At 44.2% G+C, this 24282-nt stretch overlaps 2 protein-coding genes across 2 annotated transcripts in view; one reads left to right on the forward strand and one right to left on the reverse strand.

Moving 5' to 3' along the window:
• Window positions 1-1024: 1024 nt before the first annotated feature.
• Window positions 1025-22524, forward strand: cep41 (centrosomal protein 41). Its single transcript, XM_054732749.2, has 11 exons — window positions 1025-1124; window positions 1336-1399; window positions 1497-1544; window positions 2558-2619; window positions 3168-3246; window positions 3325-3469; window positions 4692-4855; window positions 4946-5013; window positions 5109-5223; window positions 5331-5546; window positions 21670-22524. The coding sequence occupies exons 1-11, from the start codon at window positions 1092-1094 to the stop codon at window positions 21777-21779; spliced, it is 1104 nt and encodes a 367-aa protein (XP_054588724.1). The 5' UTR covers window positions 1025-1091; the 3' UTR covers window positions 21780-22524.
• Window positions 22525-22954: 430 nt separating this feature from the next.
• The window catches only part of LOC107373665 (carboxypeptidase A1), a 39406-nt gene continuing 38078 nt past the window's right edge, over window positions 22955-24282 (reverse strand). The window contains exons 10-11 of the mRNA XM_015941800.3: window positions 24054-24129; window positions 22955-23254 (exon numbers count right to left, since the gene is read on the reverse strand). Of these exons, the coding sequence (XP_015797286.2) occupies window positions 23067-23254; window positions 24054-24129 (264 nt within the window). The 3' untranslated portion in view covers window positions 22955-23066. The remainder of the gene's footprint in view (window positions 23255-24053; window positions 24130-24282) is intronic.

Genomic DNA, 24282 nt, shown 5'->3' on the forward strand with positions numbered 1-24282 from the left:
AATTACAGGAGGGGGGGAAATGGATGGAAAAATTCAGGAATCAAAACTGGAAAATTAGGGTTTTCCTCGTTTGTTCACTACAAATGTCAACATGGTCTAAAGATTAAATCAACAGTAGCAGGTTTGACAGCTCAGGACTTGAAATGTAAGCGTGTGACAAATTCTGGAAGTGGTCAAGTGCTGCCATCTAGCGTAGAACAGAACTTGGTGTAATGCAGAACTTTAGATTTCTAAACAACAAACCAGTTTTTAAAGCTATATGTGTACTGTATGAACTTTGCCTGTCCTAGTGAGCGTGATTCTGTTAGGATGGGTGTGGGAATTGCATCCATTATCTGAGAGAACCCATAAACCTTTCCTGTTTGTGAGCCAGAAATGAATGACAGCTCTCTCTGTGTTTATGTGCACTTGTATATATTTATGGTGCACGTGCGGTGTCTGCTGCAGTAAAACCAACTAACACACAGCAGGGCTGCTGTTCTACAATCAAAAGATTACAGCACGCCTTGTGGAGATTTCAGATCCGACGTGTCGAGCTCAGATAATCTTGTGCTTACGTGTCTGCAAACAATGGTAGACATTTAATGTAACGTAGTGACAAAAAGTAAATTGGATGTTCATATTCATTAACTTTCGTGAGCGTGAAGCAAGATAACTACTCTAATGCGTTGCTTTCTACATTTCAGTGAGAAGTGTTGCCTTCAGGGTTCAGTTGAATATTTTTTAATTTACCGTCCTAGCTGAAGTGAAATCACAAATGTGAACAATAGAAGTAATACCACATTTGCGCCAAATGAAAAATGTATTTAAAAAATAAACCTTATGAATGCAAATAGTTATTTAAGTAATTTTTTATTTTATTGGGATAAAAAGCGATGATTTACCCCAGAAAAAAAAACTCGACCTGAATGCACCATGTTAGGAAGGTGGAGCCAACTCCGCTGCTAAGCAACTAGCAAGTGAATGTCAAGCTGCATTGATGACGCAAGCTAGTATCGATTTCTGTGATTGGTTAGTCAAAAATACACCAGCGAGTCATAGTTGACATTATTAAACCTATTAACTGATGTTGTGTTCTCCGGTTTGAAAGTATGTCGCTTAGCCGGGGCATCGGCAGTGAGGAGGTAAATAAGCATACATACGTTATTTTACTTATTCACCCACAGGGTTTCCCGAATTATTGCTTTATTAGCCACCTTAGAAATACCAAGACAAGCCCGTAAAAATCGGGGCTGCTAAGCTAACGGTTTAGCTAGTTTAGTTACCATACCAACGACGTTGCTTGGCCATTTTTAATAGCTCACTTTAAACAAACTTTTTTTTTCGTGCATTCAGTACATGAGGAAAAAGACACCAAAAAATGCTAAATATGATCATATCAAAACAAGGCTGGACACAGGTATGTTGAGCCAATGCCTTTAATACCGATCAAACGTTGTTTTACATGCATATTTGTTTCTTTATCCCTGACTTGTCTGTTATATCATAACCTCTAGGTTGTAGCCTGACAAAATATATGGCAAGACTGGAGGAGATTAGAACAAGTAAGTGTTAAATTAATGCTGTGAAGTTCACAGAAGTTGAACAAATATCCGTACCATGTCAGATCACCGTTGCCATGTTCTCTTTGAACCCCAGATGCCTTGAGCCCAGAGTTAATGCCACCCATGCCTAGGCTAATATAGGGATGGGAAATTAATAAATCGTACGTTTCCGTTTTTATTCTTGCTCAAATTGGTCTAAATCAATAAAATCAACAAACAAAATAATTTGTCACATTCTATTTTACAACTAAGCTTTTGTTTTAGTTGTGACATCCAAACGGTGTGCACTTCCTCCCTTTCTGGAGGCTAAATCCACGTGTTTTAAAGGGTCAGCATGATTAAAGATGAAAAAATAAAATAATTGCCCCTTTATTTATTTATTTACCAAATAACCATTGTTATTACTTTATCGTTTTGAGAAATGCCTTAAAGAAGCAGTTTGCAGATTATTTGCCATATTTCAGGTAAAACTGATGAGATAAAATGCAGCATATGCTGGGTTCACACAGTCTGTAGACAAATGAGAAGGCTTCATTCACCCTACAGGTCAACGTGCTGCTGCCCCTCTTTTTGTCTCCTTTCACATCAGAAAAGTGGATGGACACTGTGGAACTCGCACATTTTATCCCACCCTTAATGTTCCTCCTTTTGCAGTAAAGTGCCCAAGAGCTTTTCACTTCACATCTACAGTGAAACCTAAAGCTCCTGAGGGTCTGTGGCATCCTCGGACATGTTCTAACTCGCAGATTTTTACCAGTTAAACCATCTCTTTGTGGCTTTGCTCTGATTCCTCTGAGATAAGTGTTCCAGACTAAACTCCAGTGGTGGGTTAGCCCAGTGAGCACAGATAAAACCGTCTCTTTGAGGTGTGTTTCAATCAAACTTGGCCAGAAGGTGGAGTTGGTAGCAGAAGAGTAGCAGTTCAGTGAAGAATTAGAAAGTTTTGTGGAAGCCTTGAAGACCCTAGAGTCCCATGTTAACAGTTCTGATGCAGTTTTCTCTTCCTGTTTAAGACTACAGGTATCGAAACGATGAAATCTTCAAAAGGTTAAAGGTGACAACTTTTGCACAGCTGGTAAGTTTTCCAGTAATTTGCTGCAATCTTTGTGCTAGAATGTCCAGCCAGGAACTGTTTCTGTTTTTTATTGTGGAGGTGTGATGGTGACAGTTCTCAGTCATCCAGAGTTCAGTAGCCTCTCTGCTGTCATGCCAGTGATGCTCGGTCCTCATATGAGTTGTTGTGATAGTGTTCCTAAAGGTGTGACTTGGCTCTAAAACTGTCTGGGATCAGACTCGGAGGTGGAGAGTAAAATCCTCAGGCCTGTTGGTTCTTCTCCACTGTCGATGGTTTCAAACATCTGGGGATTGTTTTGTAAACTAGCTCCCATTAAAGAAGCTCTCACTACAGTTTAAATGGTTGGAACTTTTCTGTTCAAGTTGAGGAAACTCCCTGGATGAGAAGCAAATGGTCTGGTTTTGCTTGTGAACCTGAAGGTGATGGAGAAGAAAACCCAATCCACCCACACTCATTAATAAGTGACGAGCTTCAGATGGATGGCTCTGAAAGTTTATGTTTGCACTCACACCCCAGGCTGTTTCCTCCTCCTTTTACTTTTGCCCCAGATCCTTCAAGTGGCCTCCGTTTCAGACATTAATCAGCTGAATCGAGGCGAGGAGGATGGCGAGTCACACGCTCTGCACGGTACCGTTTCAGCCTGTTGCACCACTGGGCTCCAGGATCAGTGCCGATGGATTTGTGTGTGATGATGCTGATTTACAGACGGTGTGTCGGTGGAGTCTGATGCAGACCTGGACAGTCTGCCGGACCTCACTAACGGCTCCCCCGTGACTCTGCCTGCCTCACACAGTCAGGCCGCTGGATACGACAGGGACGTCTGTCCCTCCGCCAGGTCAACTCTGCTCAGGTAAAACACACCTGTGGAGCCTTTCTGAACAGAAATTAGACCAAGTCATTGTTTCAGTTTAAGGTCAGTTGTTCGATACCAGGGTTTGAGTTTTTAATGTAAGAATGTAGAAAAGGTCCGAGCTGCAGACAAACCGACCATCTGCACATTTAGTGTTTGTTTCTGCTTCACAAGCGTCATGCTTGGTTTTATCTACCACCGTAGCCCTTATCCACAACCACACACGTGTTCTGTGTTCTACAGCGGAGTTAGAGGGACAGTCGTGCACCAGGTGAGTGACAGCACTGAGGCGCTGCTGTGGACAGTCATCATGAGTCTGTTCCAGAGGAGCTGCAGCTACTAGCTCAGCATGCAGAAGGAACCAGCTCTTCTGAGCTAATTAGCTCCAAATGATGCGCTACATCTGACTTAGCCCAAGTTCTACTGTACTCTGCAGGTTTGGGTGAAGTCCTGTCTTGACGTTATAAGTCTGCAGACCTATGAGGTCACACCCATCACACACCTGAAACTCAACACTGAGACAGATGAATCACATGGCCTTCCCATGTTTTGTTTGGTTATTTTTTCCTCCGCTAAGACAAATGTCCTCCCAACACTCCCAGCTGAGCTCAGTTAGTCGCCTTAGGCACCTTTTGTCGTTTTTCTGTCTCACCTCCCTGCTTTCGTACAAACAGATCCCAGGAGTGTAACGCCATCTGGTCCGTTGTAATGATGCAGATGTAGCTTGGCGTCTCCTTGTGGACGGAGCAGATGAGGACACGGAGCAGTGTAGAGGTTCTGTTGGCTAGGATTCTTACAACTAGCAAAATAATCTAATATTTTATTCTTTTGCTAATTTCAAGAATCCTCACCTAGCAGTGTGTACTTGACAGAATTTTACGCAAAACAAGAAATTTTGATCATTTAAAATATAATACCCTTATTTCCAGTAATGCTGCTTTTTTGCAGGCAATATTTTGTTCTGTTAGACCAAAATAAGAAAACATGTCTGAAAGAGGTTTTATTACACTCTGGAAGATCCGTTCTGGGAGTGTTCAGCTAAATGTGACGAGGACATGAAGCACTTTAAGATGTTCAGTAAAAGCAAAAAGTCAATTATATTTAAATTATATTTAAATTTTAACCTGAGGGCCAGGTGAGACACCAGGAGAGCTGGAGGACACGAGTGTTTGTTTGTTAGCAGAGGAAAAGCAGCTTGACTTGTGTTTGTGTCGTTTCCCAGTGTGATCAGTGGTGTGGGAGAGCGGAGCCAAGACCAGTTTAATCAGCTGTCCAGTGAGCTGGTGTCCAGTCCAGCTCCAGCTGACACGTGCTACCCCGACTGTCCTTACCTGCTGCTGGACGTGCGGGACCGTGAGCAGTATGACCTCTGCCACATCATCAGCGGTGGGTGGCCTGAGCTCAGAGCTGCTTTAGCAAACATCTTAATGCCAGGAAAAGAAAATCTGTGTTTGACCTAAACTCCTCCTCCTCCAGCGCACAGTTTCCCCATCGCCATGCTGTCCAGAACAATGAACCCCTACACCAAAGAGGTGCTGGAATACGTATCCTTCATCGTACTTCTCACTTTTAAGATGATCAGATTAACTTGAGCTTTCACAAAACTACAGCGGAGGAGTTTCCTCTTAACTGAGTGTAGAAAAACACCCCGGGCAGGATCATTATTGTGTACGATGAAGATGAGAGGATAGCGAGCCTGGCAGCGACCACCATGTGTGAACGAGGATTTGAGAATCTCTTCATGCTCTGTGGGGGTGAGGGAGCACTAACGGTTCATGTCTTTCCCCTTTTTACTGGATGAATCCAGTCCAAACAGGATGTTTACACATTCAGGTGTCTCCTCTTCTCTGTCCTGCTAAAGGTCTGAAGGTAATCGCTCAGAAGTTTCCTAGCGGAATGACAACAGGTTCCTTCCCAGCGGCATGCCTGTCCTCTCCCAACTCATCAAAAGGGAGGAAATGCTCCATGATACAGCAGCCTGCTCAGGCAGCGGAGAAGAGGTGGAGGTTCACGTCCGAAGAGCTGGCAAAGATCCAGGAGCAGCTGGAAGAGATGCCCATTCCTAGCAGCTCCACCAGTAAGAGTAGACACCGTCTGCAATGCAAACAATCTGGTCTGAGAACTCCTGCTCTACATTAGCCCGGCCTGCCAGACTCGACCTCTGTCTACACAGAGGAAGTATGGCTGGTCGAGTTTAGGGACGCTCAGAGCATCGTCCCTGCACTAGTCCTGTTTGTTATGGAATAGAATAGACTTTATTGATCCCACAGTGGGGAAATTCACATGTTACAGCAGCACCAACACTTAAGAGAATAATTTGAAGAAAAATAATACCAAAGGTACGTGTGTACATGTACACATAGGCAGTAGGCTAGTATTGTAACCTTTGACCACTAAAAACCATGAATAAAAATGGAAAACTTTGGTTCTAGAACTGTGCAGCATACTGTAAGGGACAAACTATGTAAATCTGGTATTGCATGAGTACTGAACACATACTGAATTTTGCATTGGTGTTATTGTGTAACAGGATAATATCAGTGCCAGTTAAACTGAGGAGTTTTACACTCTTACTGCAGAGAGGAAGAATGACCTAGCGTTCTGTCTTACTTCTTGGATGTCTCTGTCTGCCTCTGAAGGAGCTGTCCATGGTCTCCACAGTAGAATGCAGTGGGTGGGACGGGTTGTTTAGTATGAAGGTCATCTTCCCCAGCATCCTCTTTTCACACATCTCCTCAACTGAATCCAGTGGGCAACTCAGAACCGAGCTAGCTTTGTGAACTAGCTTGTTCAGTCTCTTCCTGTCTCGTCAGAGCTGCCTGCACCCCATCAGCCCATCAGAGTGGATAACAGAGCCAACCACAGAGTGATAAAAAGATTTTAGAAGATGGGAATTAACTCTGAATGACCTCAGCCTCCTCAGGAGGTGGAGGCAGCTTTGGCCCTTCTAATACAGCATCTGTGTTGTTAGACCAGTTCAGTTTACTGTTGAGGTGAACACCCAGGTACCTAAAGGTATCCACCACCTCAATGTCTGCTCCTTGGATGTTAACTGGTGAGAGAGGAGTGTTTCTCTTGGAGTCATCCACCATTTTCTTGGTTTCACTGGTGTTCAAGCAAAAGTGGTTACGCTCACACCAGTCAACAAAGTCCTTGATGACTGACCTGTACTCCTGGTCCTTACCCTCAAACACACAGCCGACAATGACCAGAGAATGATCAGAGAACTTCTGGAGGTGACAGCTGCTGGTGTTGTAAATGAAGTCTGAGGTGTAGAAGGTGAAGAGAAAGGGTGAGAACACTGTGCTCTGTTGAGCTCCAGTACTGCACACAACCACCTCGACGTACAATTGTGCAGCCTCACGTACTGTGGCCTGTTGGTGGTCCATGCATGAGACACCGATTGTTTCTTAGGGGGCAGCAGCAGCTCAGGAGGCAGAGCGGGTTGTCCAGTAATATGAGTGTTGTAAGATTGATCCCGGCTCCGGACAGAGAATGCTGCTGTTGTGTCTGGGCAAGACACTTAACCCACCCTGCCTGTTGGTGGTGGTCGGAGGGACCGGTGGTGTCTGTGCTTGGCAGCCTTGCCTCTGTCACTGCTCCCCAGGGCAGCTGTGGCCACATAGTAGCTTATAACCACCAGCGTGTGACTGGATGAATAATGCACTATAGTGTAAAGCACATTGGAGTCCTCTTCCTAGGAAAAGCGCTATACAAGTACAGGTCATTTATCATTTACAGGGAAAGTACCCTAACCCATGTCAAATTTTCACTCTTTGTTAAATTGCAGCCATTTGTTAAAATCGATCAAATACCTTTTCTTCCCCTCATTAATGTACACAGCACTATTGATATGTCTGATGTGTCGACGCTTCGAAGCGTGTCAGCTATCCAGGACATTTTTTGGTGAAGCGCTTATCGAGGCTTGTGTTGATTACGTAAGCAGTGACGTTTGAGGCCTCGTTGGCAGTTTGTACAATCAAACAATCAATCAACTTTATTTATATAGCACTTTATCCTACAATACATGCAACTCAAAGTGCTTAACAAATTTAAAAGGCCCCATACCACATTCCCTCCCAACCCCAGAATTTTAAAAACAGTCTGACAATAAAAACCCTTCACAACACTCCCCCACCGACACACACGCATACATGCCTCCTTCCCCATGGTAAAAAAAAAATCACCACTGGCTGAGATCAGATGAGCCAGACCAGCTAAGACAAGGATAAGGAAATGCCATCAGGGGTGCCATCCGCCCCGATAGCAGCAGATCCACAGCAGCAGCCGAGGCACTGACACCGGGCGCCCAGGGAGGGGAGGGCAGAGACACCCACCACCACCCAGGCACACATGGAAAGCACCCAGGCCGCCACAGCCGACCACCACCACCGGGGCAGAGGGCTTCCACAGAGGAAGCACTGGAAAAAGGTTAAATTACGGTTAAAATTTAAAATCCAAAGAGCTAAAATGAGAATTGTAATATAAAAAGTTATATAGATATTAAAATAATGTTGATCATAAATCATGGTAAAAAACTGTTTAAAAAGCATGTTTAAAGAAAGAATACATAAATAAAATAAATAGTTTATTTATTTATTTGATCTAAGTAATTCATTAATTTTAAAAGTGAGAGTATTCAGTTAAAAGCTAAGCTAAAAGATGAGTCATGAGCCTGTTTCTAAAAACATGAATGTTCTCAGCGGCCCTGAGGTCCCCTGGCAGCTCGTTCCAGAGGCGAGGACCGTAGTACTGGAAGGATGCCTCGCCGTGAATATGTGTCCTGACTTTAGGGAGGACAAGGAGGCGGCTGCCAGAGGAGCGCAGAGACCACGTGGGTTCATACGGTAAAAGCAGTTCTGAAAAATAAGAAGACCCAAGACCATTAAGACACTTAAAAACCGTTAAAAGTATTTTGAAATCAATACTGAAACATACGGGGAGCCAATGCAGTGATTCTAAAACTGGAGTAATGTGCTCCCGCTTCCTGGTCTTCGTCAGGACCATCGACATATAAATATTGGACAATGGGTTTCCATAGACTCCAATTACACATTTTTGAAGAAAAATGGGAGGTGGCCACCACCGCCATTTTGACCGTGTCACAGGTTCCTTCAAGCCCAGACAATTCCACAAAAGGGAAGAGAGGTGGAGCTGAGGGTGGGGCTGTAAGGCTGGGATCAACTGATGACACCCGAACTTGCTACAAGCTAACCTGAAGCTAACCCAAAGCTAACGGGGAGGTGGGAGCTAAGCTAACGGAGGTAGCAACCTAGCTACAACCGGAGTTAACTGTGCACAACACCAGAGCTTCTGAGTCAGAGATACGCCGGGCTGACCGCTGGGTAAAACCAGGTGGAACACAGAGGTCTCCGAGACCTCCACAAGCCGGCAGCCGCACAGCAGACAAGCGCCGCTGCGATCTGAGATGCGCAGAGCTGCCGCTGGGGAGAACCGGGTGGAAAGGTTTCCATCCCAGAGCTCCACGAGCCAGCAGTCCGCACAGCAGACAGGAGCCGTGATCAGACAGAGATGCGCCGAGCTGCGGGGAGGGGAGCACCGGGTGGAAAACATCGGTCTCCCAAGAGCTCCACAAGCCGATAGTCGGAACCCAGCTCCACCAACATGTTATATTTCAACCCATTTTCTAAAGTGCAGCATTATGTTAAATGCACTGGGTTTTACCCTATTACATTTAAATTTCATGGTTAAACAGTACTTGTTAAAATCTAAGCTCAGCTCGGCAGTGACCTAAAATACATAAATATAATTTTACTTACCGAAAAAAATGAAGTGGAGACTCCTTGGACGCTCTATTAGTGCAATTAATGCCACAGCAAGTCATTTTGTCCAACAACTGCACAAAAAATATCCAAAACAGAATACACACACACAGACTCAAAATGCCGGAGCAGTTTCCAGGCCAGACTGAGGCTCTACTGAGGCCTTTCCACGGAGCTAGCTCTGTGGTCACGTGGGTCTGATGCTCATTAATTATACAGAATTTTAGGCTTTTAATACACTTAAACAGAAGAGTGAGAAAAAATTCACCCATCTCAGAGTTGTCATGAGTGTAAACTAGATAATTTAAACAACACACGTTTTGGAACCAGGCTGTAAACATGTTTATTTCTGCTGTCAAATTGGTATTTTTAACATGGGAGTCAATGAGGATTTGCTCGCTTCTGACACCAGCCCCTAGTGGATGAGGGTGGAACTGCAATTTAGGTACTTCCGGCATTGCTTCAATTTTTGAGCCGCATTGTGGGGGCCTGGTCAGGACACGTGCTGCTGAGTTTTGTCATTGTTGTAAACCTGAAATCGTCTTTTTAGGAAGACCAGAAAGCAGGGCATTGCAGTAGTCTATTCTGCTGGTGATAAAAGCATGCATCAGCGTCTCCATTTTGGCCCGAGAGAGAATGGGGCAGACTCTGGCGATGTTCTTTAGATGATAACAATCTATTTTGGTGATATTTTTAATATGATGGATAAAAGTCAGCTCAGAGTCAAAGATGACACCCAGGTTCTTCACCTGTGAAGATGGATTAAGAGACAGTGATTGTAATTTTGGTAAAAGCTTCTCTCTCTGGGCCTCAGGACTGATCACTAAAACTTCAATTTTGTCCTGGTTGAGCTGGAGAAAGTTTTCTGCCGTCCAGGATTTGATATCAAAAATGCAGTTAAAAAGTGTGTCCATTGGCCGTGTGTCATCAGGAGACACAGAGATGTACAGCTGTGTATCATCAGCGTAACTGTGGAAATTCACCACGTGTCTTCTGATGACACTGCCAAGAGGGAGCATATAAAGGTAAAAAAGCACTGGGCCTAAAATTGAACCCACACACCACACCACGTGTAATCCCTTGAACTAGGGCTGGGCGATATGGCAAAAATAGAATATCACGATTTTTTCAATATTTTATCACGATTTCGATTTTATCACGATGTTTTTATCCATGAGTAGCATAACTTCAATTGCGTATTAAAGAAGAGAAACATTGAATAAATAAACATTTATTCATATTAGGGATAATCAGCACAGTGCTAACACACTTATATTTTAAACTCACACCAGAGATGATAAAAGCCCTGAGAGAAACTATTACAAAAATCAGTTTTTCTCGTTTTTCAAGTAACTTAACATAAATTAAAATCGTAAACATATTTAAAGTGCAAACATGTCAATTGCAAACGTATTGTGCAATCTTGTTCAAAATACTATGTAGCTCCCAGTTGCTCATGTAGTGGATAGTTAAGCTCAAATACGGCTCTGATGTGCGGCTGGACCAGAGATCGCTTGTGGTAGCAAAAAACTGCGCATTCTGAATATTTTCTGCAACAAGTCTCTAAATAAAGTAAAATTTTCCAGTACAGATTGGAGACAACCCATAGAAGCACTGATTTGATCTCATTTCAGAGAAAAATAGAACATGTTAGATGCACCTAATAAATAAAATTACTAACAAACTCAGGAATCTTTCTTTGCTTCACTGTTCTGGTGCTGAGAATATCACTAATGCGGATCAAAGGAGATGCACAGATGAATGCACCTCTTATTATTTGGAGACTACATTTACTGCAGCTGGCAGAGGCAGAGATTGTTTCTATTGATACACGGAGTTTACAGAATCATTTTAAATTGTAATAGGGGAAGACTGCAGGAGGGAGCGGTAAATTACAGGGGTCCCCAGCAAAAACAAGAAACTACGAGTCTGATGAAACCCGCTGGTTTTCCATCAGGCAGTCACGGGGCAGCTCCAACGACCCAGTGACCGAGCTCAGTCCGGCTCGGCAGAGGGTGAACGAGCCGAGGCGGCGTCGTGCTCTGCTTAAGAAGCGGTGTTATATTCCTGCTTCAGAAGAAGCATCCAATGAGTTTTTACGCTTTCTCCGAGACATGTCACGTCGCTAAGTTGTTAGCGCCGCGCGCTAAGGAAACCCTGCGTTCCTCTTCGGAACGAAAACCTCGTTGTTGCTCTCAGCCGCGGCCAAAGCCATGTTTGTTCACACACAGGTGAAAACAAGCGGGGCACTAATATATTACTATGACTCACTCTGATTGGTTAAGGGTCAAACAAAGGTGTGTCATTCGCCTGAGGTAAGTTCCCTTTTCATTCAGAGGCAGAAATTAAACAGCAGAGCTGTGAATCGTGATAAAAAAGGTCTCTCAAAAATGACAGACCGTCAGATGTGTAGATCGTAAGACGGTCTAAAATCGTCATATCGCCCAGCCCTACCTTGAACCCTAGAGGAACAGGTATCCAGACTCACCATAAAAGTCCTGTCTGAGGTAGGATGTGAACCACTGGTGAACAGCACCAGAGAGGCCGATCCGTTTCAAACGAGTTAAAAGAATAGTGTGGTCTACTGTATCAAAGGCAGCACTTAGATCCAGTAGAACCAGCACAGTCACCTTCCGTTTGTCATAATTTACTCTAAAATCATTCAAAATCTTCAGAAGGGCTGTCTCTGTGCTGTGGTTCACCCTAAAACCAGACTGAAATTTTTCTAAAACATTATGGGTGTTGATAAAATCATTGAGTTGGATTAAAACAAGTTTTTCTAAAATGTTGCTTAAAAATGGTAAGTTGGATACCGGTCGTTAATTGTTTAAATCATTAAAATCTAAATGGCTCTTCTTCAGCGGGGCCCCAGCACCGCCCGTTTAAAAGCGGCAGGAAAGACCCCCGTCTGAAAGGAGCAATTCATCATAGTTAAAACCTCATCTTTTAAAGAATCATAAAATTGTTTAAAAACCTAGTGGGAATAGGGTCCAGGACACATGTGGTGGGTCTCACTGACCAGAAAACTTTATCACGAGTCTCAGCTTCAACCAGGACAAAACTGTCCAGTGTTTCCTCAGGTAGACACACACTCTCAGATGTGTCTAAAACCACGTTAGGTTGAGAGGATAAAATGTTACATCTGATGGTGTCTACCTTCCCTCTGAAGTGGGCTGCAAACTCCTCACAAACAGAGTGTTTGAGAGGGTTTTCTGAGTTGAGTTTTTGTTGGAGTTGAGAATATTATTGATTGTGGAGAAAAGAGCGAACATTAAAAAGAGCCATATTAACAGATCCTGGAGGTAGAGTGGCTGTGTGATTTACTGAACTTGAGGTTTTTGGTAGCTGTTTAAGGTTATTGAAGTTGGGATTGCTAGATTTATGTTTGATTGGTCACTCTCTGCTGATAATGACAGGTATGTGTTTGATTTGGCAGGGTCCAAGTCCGATATGTGAGTTACTGTTAAAATCAATGCTGTAGGTGCTTGGACCAGGGGGCATCAGGCTGATGGGGCAGGAGGGGGGGGGGGGGGGGGGGGGGCTAGTAGGAGTGGCAGAGGTCAGTGTGGGATGCAGGGGGGGACGTGGATAAGCCAGGCTCATCCCCAGGGTATGTGTGCCATGTCTATTGAGGTGGAGTCTATCAGCGCCGAACAGATCCCTCCTCCCCCAGAAAATGTTAAAATTGTCTATAAAACCAATGCTGTTCAGTGCTGTAATGGAGGAGAACCAGGTGTTCAAGGATAGGAGCCTGCTAAAATGTCCAATTCCTCTGCCAATGGTAGGAGTGGGGCCAGAAATAAAAACGTACACAGGTGTGCTCTTGAAAATATTAAAAAGACGAATAAAATCCCGTTTGAGCAGTTCTGACTGTTGTTTGCGGATGTCGTCAGTGCCTGCGTGAATGATAACTTTAGTCATGGTGGGGTGATGTTGAATGATGTCCAAGATCTAGTGTTGTCAAAAAAATCGATACCCAGATATAAATCGATACTAAAAGTGGTATCTAAATGAGATATTCCATCCCTGTGGTATCGATATTATGGACTATTATACACAGCCTTCTTCAAGTACACCGACACGCACGACAGCCAGATGCCGTAAAGCAACCTCCGCCTCCCAGACAAACAGAAGAAGACGCCGCATGGCTACATAGCAATTTCCCACGCGAGTTGTCTCCGATCCAAGTTTTGTCTGCCAAATAAATAAACAAAAACATAAACAGCGAATTTGGGAGACGCCTCACAGCCCAACTTAATTAGCATACCAAGTCCGACACGTAGTTGCCCTAGTGCCCTGTGCTTAAAGGAAACTCCCGTTTATTGCAACCCGGACTTAATTTCTAGCATGCAGTACGTTTGTTTACTCACGCTGACAACTTTGGTGCTACTTGGATTCCCCGGGGTATTTACCGTAGGTCCATCGCCGAATCGCCGTCAGCGTATATCCATATAACGGGTGCGGACGGGCACCCATGGTGCAGCCTCGAAATAAGACATTATCTGCACCAAAACATCTTCATGTCGAAAGGTTTTGTTAGGAATCATTAACGTGATTCCCCTGTTCGTTTGGAGCGGGTCTGGTCTGGGATTTCTAGGCGTAAACAGACTAGCTGCGGCTAATCTAACCGGCGCTTTTAATGACGTCACTGCCGTGCGCCAATCTGTTTTTATTAAGATTACCGGTAGATGTACCTTAAGCCTGATTTATGCTTCTCCGTCTGCGTCAGTGCGGAGACACGCAACGCCATTATCCGTCCTTGCGTAGGGCACGCAAGTACGTACGGAGTCGAGCCCACTTTTTTAAACATCCGTCGAACGAGACGGATTACGCAAGCTTGTGATTGGTCAGGACGCCGCTGTTGTTTACAGCGCCGCCATTGCAAAGAGAGCCGAGGATAACTAGCGGCAGACACGGAGAAGCTTGAAGAATACCTCGCGAAAAAACTCTAAAAATATGAACGTTTAATTCCCCGTGACTGGAGGAGTGAAACGATGCGCAGCAAGCATTTTATTTGTGGACGGAAATGACAGGAAACGTGGGTTTAGAGGTGGGAAGCGCATGAAGGGGTGGGAGAATGAGAGACAAATATGTCCCTGTTAAAAGTCTCTTATATACACAAAAAACACAATATAAACACACGATCTTGGACCGATGGATGACAGGATACCACAGAACAGCGCTACGCCCTCTGTTGTCCTGCCGGGCAATTGCTTTGCAACACTCTCCAGGAGACGGACAAGTAAAAGAGCAAAACGCTTCCGTCAGTCCGTGCGTGTCTGTCCCTTGCGGAGCTGACAGTCCTACTGTGGAGAAATTTGTTTTCTCCCTTTATTGACCAACAGAGTTGTTCAAAAGTACAGAACAAAACATATGGCATTACATCTTATGACAAAAATGCACCTTAAACAGAGTTTAAGCAGCAAAACATCACTCTGCAAATAGTGTATATATAGTGAGATAATTCATGATTTTAAGTGTTAACTTTCGCCGTTTTTTGTATGCACGTTTTAAAAAATGCTGATACTTGAAAGGTTTAAGCACTTTACACACTTAATTCTTAACATTTAATTTTTGTAATATAAATTGAGGAATGTTATTTTTTGAATAAACTTGTTCGATAAATGGGTGTTTTCAAAAAGTATCGAAATCGAGTATCGAGTATTTTTTTTCAAGTATCGAATCGAGTTTGAAATTTTAGTATCGTGACAACCCTACCAAGATCTGATCCGTGATGTCTGACACTGTTGCTCCGGGAAAACACAGAGTACGGGCCCCTTTCATTAGCACATTCCTGATGATGGAATCACCGATAATCAGAGTGGTGGCTGCCTGTTCCGACTGGAGCTGTGCAGGGGAACCCTTGCTGTCCAAGACCGGCTTCCCAGGGCTGCCATGGTGGGTCGTTTGCACCGAGGGCTTGCTCCGTGGGTTCTGGGTATGATGTACCGCCCCTCAGCGCAGGGCAGCCTGGGGAATGGCGCGACATGGACGGCTGCTGGACGCCAACTGGTGCTCCGGCGGCTGGGAGGGATTCCCTGGGTTGGGAGCAGATCCTGTGAGGCTACGGTGGCCAGGTGCTGGCAGTGGAGGGAAGTCCTGGTCCAAGGCGCTGAACCGATTGGTGAGAGGAAGCGCAGATGGAGGGGAGCAGCGACAGCTGTCCCGCGCTCTCCCACTGCAGCCGGGGCCAGGGCCGACCGTGGTGCAGGCGTCCCGCAGAAGCGGTGTGGAGCTGCGGGGGGCTTTCGGCATGGCCCCCAGATGTAGCCAGACTCATGTTTTATTACTGAGCTTGTTGTAGCTTATTAATAAAATGTGACAATCAGCTGAAACTGTTGAGAAAGTTGGTTCAAACTAAATAACAGGAGATGTTCAGAAAGCCTGGAAGCCTGTGTTCATCATGTTAAACGAACCGCATCTCATCTCATCTGTGTTGACGTGTTTTTATACAGATCGTCACCCAGAATATTTAACTGAGGATGTTTTTCTACTCAGCATCAGCCTCCTTAAACTCAAACCAGGTTTGTGTAACCGACGTTACCCGGTCTTCTTCACGAGCACGTCTCCATCCACCGGCTGCAGAAACATCTGCTGCGTTCACAGGAACGGGGATCCGTGCTGCAAACCCGAAGTGAATCTGCGTGTTTCCACTACAGACTTGAACACGTTTGTTGAATTATTTGTGCAGTAATCAGATTATTATTTTACTTCCACAAAATGCAAGTTCTGGATTAGATATTACAGAAACGGGGACGGCTCGCCTTCATATTTAAAAGCTGACGCTCATTAATTAGCTGTCATTTTTAAGTCAGGTAGTCTAAATGACAGCGGTGTGGCTCGCTAGCTGTTGCACACATGCGCAGTGGGCATTATTCTACTCCAACAATCGGAATGGCTGTGTGCATGCACGTCAATCGGAATGAGGATCGGATTGGGGAGAAATTATGAAACATCTCTAAATAAAGTAAAATTTTCCAGTGCAGATTGGAGACAACCCATAGAAGCACTGATTTGATCTCATTTCAGAGAAAAGTAGAACAGGTTAGATGCACCTAATAAATAAAATTACTAACAAACTCAGGAATCTTTCTTTGCTTCACTGTTCTGGTGCTGAGAATATCACTAATGCGGATCAAAGGATACACAGATGAATGCACCTCTTATTTATTATTTGGAGACTACATTTACTGCAGCTGGCAGAGGCAGATTTTTTCTATTGATACACGGAATTTACAGAATCATTTTAAATTGTAATAGGGGAAGATTGCAGGAGGGAGCAGTAAAATACAGGGGGTCCCCAGCAAAAACAAGAAACTACGAGTGTGATGAAACCCGCTGGATTTCCATCAGGCAGTCACGGGGCAGCTCCAACGACCCAGTGGCTGTGCTGGGTCAATGTTATCGAGCTCAGTCCGGCTCGGCCGTGAACGAGCCGAGGCAACGTCGTGCTCTGCTTAAGAAGAGGTGTTATTTTCCCGCTTCAGAAGAAGCGTCCAACGTGTTTTTACGGTTTCTCCGAGACATGTCACGTCGCTAAGTTGTTAGCGCCGCGCGCTAAAACGTCAATAGTGCAGCGTAGCCTGCTGGAGGTTTTAATGGTTCAGACGAAACACCCGACCTCTCAGGCTGCTCACACATCGATCTTAAGTTGTCGCTGTTGCGCTCACGCCGTAATACAGTATTAGATGCGGTTAAAGTCAGACATGAAAAAATAAATAAATTTTACATGAATAAGTAATGATTAGCCTGGTGGGGGGAGGAAAACCTGGCCTAATAAGCACTGGAGGAAACCCTGTCAAGATCGTCAACACTCGTTTATCTTAATGCTATTGAAGCATGTAAACCAAAATGCATTATATCCACTGCTACCTTTCTAATTTTAAACTCAGTAACTTATGCTGTAACTGCACCTTGCTCTGCCTGCTCCTTTCTTCTTGCTGCCCGCCGGCTGTGATCACAAGTGACAACATAGTAGTTCCCGCTGCTTCTTTGGGAAACAGCGCAAAAAAGAATAAATAAATAAATAAAACTTGGGATCTTGTAGGCATGGCGGTAAGATTTCAGCCGTGGCGGGCCGCCACGGCTACGCCTATGTAAGGGAAACCCTGGCGTGTACACACACACAGGTGCTCACATGGTGCTCTCATTAGTATGGGCTTGGGCATGTTCAACACATGTTTTAAGACTATGGTGGGCACTTAATGCACTGTGATTTATAATTGTGTGATTGTTCAGTTAAGCAATGTTGATTATATATTTCTTCATGAAGTTGATGCAGTGATAGCTTGATCTTGTTGTATTGTTGTGTGTCCCATTTTTTTCTGGCATTTTTCTTCTCTTTCTGCAGGTCTAGAAGCAGATTCTTGTTCATAATTGTTTATTTCTGTGCCCCCCCCCCCACACACACACACACCTTTTGTCTCTTCCTTTCTCTTTCACCTCTGACTCCGTGTCTGGTCGAAATTACAAAGCATCAAAAACAATAGCAATAAAGTTTAAAAGGGACTTTACAGAGTTTTGAATTTTTATGCTCGCGATTGCCCCCTCAGGCCAAAAGCGTAACGGTAGCTTCAATAGTAGGCTCGTGCATGAGGCGCCCATGCTGTACGTGCACACTCCTTAACGAAAATAACAGCTGAGACGGTCCCGTGTGTGTGTGTGTGTGTGTGTGTGTGTGTGTGTGTGTGTGTGTGTGTGTGTGTGTGTGGCACAGAGGACAGGAGAACGAGCAGCTAATTAATTAAATAATTTGGTTCTGTACCTTTCTCTTCAGCACAGCCGACAAAGGTTTATGATGGGTCAGTCCTCCTACATGCTCAGATCATTCCCTTCTCTTGCTTGAAAAATTGTTCCAAAATGAAAGTTGAACCCACATCTTTTTTATCTGTGAATTCAATGCTGTTCGGGAAGTCTCAAATAAAAATTTGGGCATCTTACTGTAAAAAAAAAAATACCATTAATGTAAAAAAGAAACTAAATAAATGATGTTCACATCCAGAATCGAACCCAGATCTTCTGCATGAAACCCCAACGCTTTACTAAGCGAGCTAAAGCGCCATTTACATCTGTGGTGTCTGTAACATTTATATCCTTGATGACAGCTGAAACAACGTTCAAAGAACGGTTCGGAGGGCGATGCCTGAGCGTGAACGCGCATGAAGCAGCCTGCTCGACCCGAGCAGCTCTTTTTCTGTGATTTTACAGAAAAACAGGCAATCACAGTAAAAATGCCAGGTCTCATTCTACAGGACCAGGGCATTGCAGGAGAATGTATGAAGAAGAAATGTATTATTTCTATACATGTTTTGGCTGTCAAACTTCCATAATGTCCCTTTAAGAATCAGACGTGACATTAAAAGCAGATGCTTTGATGCTTCACCTGAGAGTAAATCTGTAAGGCTTGTCAACAGCATTCAGACATCAATTCTGTGCTTCACAGCCAGACAGGACACACAAAAAATTTAAAAATATAAATGTGCGCCTTTAGACGTCGTTACTGCTGATTCCCCTGTCTTAAACCACGTTTACATGCACCAAATTTTTCCCAATCCGATTCAAATCGTTGTCGATCGGAAAACCCAAATCTCTGTTTACATGGACTGAAATGGTCCGATCATGTCGTGAGTTTATATGCAGCAAGTGTTCAGTCAGGTTAAATAGGTTGAGCATGCGCAGTTTTCTTTCCCATAAAAAAATTGTAAATAAACGTCATGAAATAAAATATATTTCCATCATAAGCATTTATTTTGTCATTTTAAAGTTTTACATGAATCATCCACTTGTTGGCGCAATAGAGCACCTGAGTTGTCACGGTGCCTCGAATCAAGAGTCGACCAGTTGGATGGAAAGCTTCAGCTCATCATGCGGCTTCATCTCGCCATCACTACACAGCATCCCATATTGACAGAAAAATACAGAATTTTATAAATGTCTGCAGATTTATTAAAACATACAAACTGAAACATCACATGGCCCCAAGTATTCAAACCCTTTGTGTTCTGCGACACTGATATATTTAACTCAGGTGCTTTCCATTTCTTCTGATTACCCTTGAGATGGTCCTACATCTTCATTGGAGTCCAGCTGTGTTTGATTATACTGATTGGACTTGATTAGCAAAGCCCTACATCTGTCTATATAAGACCTTACAGCTCACAATGCACGTCGGAGCAAATCACAACAATGAGGTCAAAGGTACTGTCTGAAGAGCTCAGAGACAGAATTGTGGCACAGGCCTGGCCAAGGTTACAAAAAAATCTTTGCTGCAGTAAAGGTTCCTAGAGCACAGTGACCTCCATATGTCACGTTTTGGTGTAGTAGGATGTTTAGGACCCAAAATGCAGAAAACCAGATGAACCAGGCAGGAGGTAGATGATGAAAATAAATCCTTTATTTAGGAGTAGTCCAAAAGCAGGGAGCCAAAACCCAAAAATCCAATAATCTTAACTGAGCAATAAAAACACTAGAGACACTGGAACACTAGATGCTAGGAACAGGAACAAGCCTGACAAGAACAACAAACAAACATTAATGGACCGACAAGAACACAGAGACAGACAGGGCTTAAATACTCTGGGAGGAGCAATCAGGGAAACAGGAAGCAGGTGTGTGGGGTGAGCTGCTGGAGGGAAGGCAGGTGACACTAATCAACTCAATGGGGAAAACAGAAACAGAGGATGGCAAATACCTTAACACAAAACTAAACAACAATTTCCTAAAGACAGAGGGAAGGACTCACACAAACTTGCTGGAGGAGGACATAGTACATACACACACACTGAGCTGGGGACAACGAGGATGGAGCTGACCTGGGAGGAAATAGTGAAAAAGATATCAGACACTAAACTGACACACAGAAAAAGGACACAAGAGGGCGCCAAAGAGCTACAACATAAGACACATAACAGGGATGCAGACAAGGACACATGAGGGCGCTAAGAGAGCACAAGGGGAGAATCTGGAGTGGAGCACAAGAGGAGCTGGGGAACAAAGGGACACAAAAGGGAATCTAGAGAGGGATGGAGGACACCAGGAGGCACATAAAGGAGGGGGCAGATGCAGACCATGACACCATAATCCTTAAATGGAAGACATTTGGGATGACCAGAACCCTTCCTAGAGCAGGCTGTCTGGCCAGACTGAGCTACTGGGGTAGAAGAGCCTTGGAGAGAGAGGTAAAGAAGAACCTAAAGATCACTGTGGCTGAGCTCCAGAGATGCAGTCAGGAGATGGAGAAAGTTGTAGAAAGTCCACCATCACTGCATCCCTCCACCAGTCAGGGCTTTATGGCAGTGTGGCCCGTCAGAAGCCTCTCCTCAGCAAGACACATGTAAGCCGGCATGGAGTTTGCTAAGACACCTGAAGGACCCCGAGGTGGTGAGAAATGAAATTATCTGGTCTGATGAGACCAATATAGAACGTTTTGGCTTTAACTCTATTCAGTATGTGTGGAGAAACCCAGACACTGCTCATCACTTGTCCAATACAGTCCCCACAGTGAAGCATGGCAGTGGCAGCATCATGCTGTGAGGCAGTTTTTTGGCTGCACTGACTGGTTGTAATCGAGGGAGCGATGAATGCAGCAAAGTACAGGGATGTCCTGGACAAGAACCTTCTCCAGAGTGCTCAGGACCTCAGACTGGGCCAAAGGTTTAGCTTCCAACATGACAACGACCCTAAGCAAGCAGCAAAAATAACGAAGGAGTGGCCCAGCCAGACTTACTTAAACCCAATAGAGCATCTCTGCTCCAACGTTCACCATCCAACCTGACAGAACTGGAGAGGATCTGCAAGGAGGAATAGCAGATGATCTCCACATCCAGGTGTAAGAAACTTGTTTACCAAGAAGACCCGTGGCCGTGTCAACTCAAAAGGGTGCTTCTACTAAACACTGAGCAAAGGGTCTGAATACTTAGAACCACGTGATGTTTCAGTTATCTTTTTTTTTATAAATCTGCAGAAATTTCTAATTCTGTTTTTCTTTCGATATGGGGTGCTGTGTGTACATTGAGGAAAAATGAATGGATTGATTTTAGCAAATGGCTGCAATATAAAAATTGATGGGGGTCTAAATAGTTTCCGTAACCACTGTATGTAAAAAAAATAAAGGAAAGGCAAAAAAGAAGAAAAAAATACTCCCCCCCCCTCCTCCCCCATCAGTCCCCAGAGGACACTGGTGTCCAATCCCGGTCCTCGAGAGCTGCTGTCCCACATGTTGTAGTTATTTCTCTTCTCAGACACACCTGATGGCGTGCCAGAGCCGGGTTAAAATATCTGTAGGTGTTTTATTCATATATGAAAAAATCTATTTTTAGGCACATTTCATGAAAAGTGAATGTATTGTCTAAGCTTCAGTAGTAACTGTTGAATTTTCCATCTTACCTGGCTATGACACGTCCTTCGTCTTTACGACAGGCCGCATGTCCGCCAGCAGCAGCAGCCGGTCCACAGCCTCCAGCCGCCTGAGTTCCTCCACAGCTGGAAGACACGGCTCCAGGGTTCAGAGCAGCAGACCTTGGAAGTGACCCGATCCTGCCTCAGAACAACCAGCATACCTCCACCACTGCGCTGTTTTGTTTCTATAGCAAAGAAAATACTTCACTTCTTAGTTTTGGCTCGACTTCCAGTGTTCCATGGTTTGATTTCCATCTTTAGTTAATTTCCTTCAATAAAATGTGTTTTTTACACACGCTTCAGGAAGTCCTGAGCTGGATGTGAGCAGAAAAGGAGCTCAGACCTCCGATCTGGACAACAATCAGCACCTGAATGATGTGTGAGTGATATTTAATATCTGCTTGTTTACGTTTGGATTTTTTGCACAGTGCCTGATCAGTGAACTTGACAATTCAAAGCTTTTTTGCACTGAGATCATTGTTCTTCTCTAACCTGGCATGTTTCTGTGGATGACTAGCTCCCATCACTGGATGTTTAACGGCCTGTAATCAGTGGAATGTGAAGTGTGTGTGTCCTTTTGTGTTAAACTTGTGTGAGGATGGAGCACCAGCCTTTGTAAGGTGTGTTTGTGGAGACTGGTGTCTAGAGCTAATGCAGTCGTAGTCACTTAAGGAAATCAGATCTTTGTGAAGCGTGATGTCATCGGCATAAACTACGGACACCCTGGAAGGACTGTATTCATCATGGACTTCTGTCAGTCAGAACTTCTCCGCAGCCTTTTTGATGAGTTAAACCCTTCACCATCCGTCTCAGATGAAGTGGTTTCATGGTTTTAGCTGTGAACGATTGTGAAATAAAGACTTGGAGTGTTTGTGAGAGCAGCATCAAGTCCATGTGTGAAAAGACTATTACCCAAATATTACAGATGCATTTAGCTTTACATGGGCTAAAACCTTTTTGCTTCAGAGGAACGCCGATGCGTCCAATTCATTATAAATATGTCTTCGTGTGGGCTGCACAGTGGAGCAGTGGTTAGCATGGTTGCTTTGCAGCATGAAGGACCCGGGTTTGAATCCCAGCCTAGGGTCCTCTGTGCATGTGTGGGTTCTCCACACATATGAACAAATGTATACCATACTACTCTTTATTTATAAAGCGCTTTTAACATGGCATTACAGCCAACCAAAGCGCTGCACATAGAAAAAAAACACACAAAGCTTAAAATAGTCATAAAAACTATCTAAAAATAGTACAACAAAGAGTGGTCAACCAGACAAGCTACAGCGGCAAAGCACAAAGAGAAAACTTCAATTTTCAAACTTTTATTTTCTTTGTTACAATTTTTATTCTGGAGTTACTCCAGAGTGACCAAAATTAGATTCTCCATAAGTCACAAATTTAATCATGAACACAAGATGTTAGTAAGGGTTCCTGAGAGCGTGGTTCATGATGACCTTCAGACCTAGCCACGTTTCACTGGCAGTGGGGACAATCTGACTGGCAGGCAGGATGAACCCATAAAGACCAGTGTCCCTCAGCTCAAAGGTGTAGGAGTACTTGATGCCCTGGTTGTAGGTCCAGTCGATGGCACCACCACTAGCCTGGTCTACAATGAACAGAAATGTTATTACTGTTCAACCTTTTCATGAGAGCTCCATTTTAGATAAAATGCCACTAGAGCAGCTGATTCTAAATGTCTGTTGTAATCAAAAAGAGCGCTAAACTAGAAAGTGAAGCAAATGCAGGTGGCCTCGCAGGGCAGCCAGGTTCAGTCTTGGGAAAAGGGTGCTCAGACATCTGGTGGAGGAGTCGGGGTAGAGTTGGAGCTTCTCTATAGTGAACAGGAGTCTGCTGAGTTGGCTCAAGCATCTAATCAGGATACCTCTCTGGACGTAGACCTTGTGTCCAACCCCGGACATGCTGGAAGGATGACATGTCTAAGGTGGATCCTGCTTGAGAGAGGACAGTCTGGGCTTCTCCTATTGGGCTGCTGAGCCTAGAGCTAGGTAATACATCAGGTTGTGCAGCAATGAGCTTGGCACAGTCCACCATTCGCCCTGTATACCATGCAGTAAATAAAAAACATTCTGGCTTTACTTTGACCAAAACAACCAGACAGAAAGGCTTCCATCTTTACCTACTGTAAATGAGTCTTCTTTTTCATCTTCCCCCTTGAGACATTGCCACAGTAACTCATCCGTCTCCATTTATTTCTTTACTCAGTGGGAATAGTTAAACCCACACTGTCCGCTACAATAACTCAATGTATTTATTCATAAAACACAACAACATAAAAACACAAGCCAGGATTTGCCTTAAGGATGAGAATTATAGTCTAATAGTATAATTGTAGCCTTTTAGCCCCTGAAGCCCAAAGATTTTAATAGTAACACAACGAAACTCACAGATGATGCTGCCGTATCTGTAACGAGTACCGTACGGGGAGGCCAGGTCTGTGATGGCCCTCCGGGCCAGTTGGTGCTGTAGAAAAGAATTACCACAATCAAGTTCACCTTTTTATTCTTGCCTATAATTTTTCCTCCAGGTTTACAAACAGTTTGAAGAAGACATCTGTCAACGTGTAACAGATACATGGGACATGGAAGCAGAACCAATCAGAGAAAGGGTGCTGTA

This window comes from Nothobranchius furzeri, chromosome 4, assembly GCF_043380555.1.
Source record: "Nothobranchius furzeri strain GRZ-AD chromosome 4, NfurGRZ-RIMD1, whole genome shotgun sequence".
NCBI lineage: Eukaryota > Metazoa > Chordata > Actinopteri > Cyprinodontiformes > Nothobranchiidae > Nothobranchius > Nothobranchius furzeri.

Excerpts from the sequence above, each read along its gene's own strand:
- cep41 (XM_054732749.2), top strand. The coding sequence starts at position 1,092 with ATGTCGCTTAGCCGGGGCATCGGCAGTGAGGAG. Across the intron at positions 3,470-4,691 it reads GCCAGGTCAACTCTGCTCAG|TGTGATCAGTGGTGTGGGAG; the intron begins GTAAAACACACC and ends GTCGTTTCCCAG. Across the intron at positions 5,014-5,108 it reads CCAAAGAGGTGCTGGAATAC|AAAAACACCCCGGGCAGGAT; the intron begins GTATCCTTCATC and ends AACTGAGTGTAG.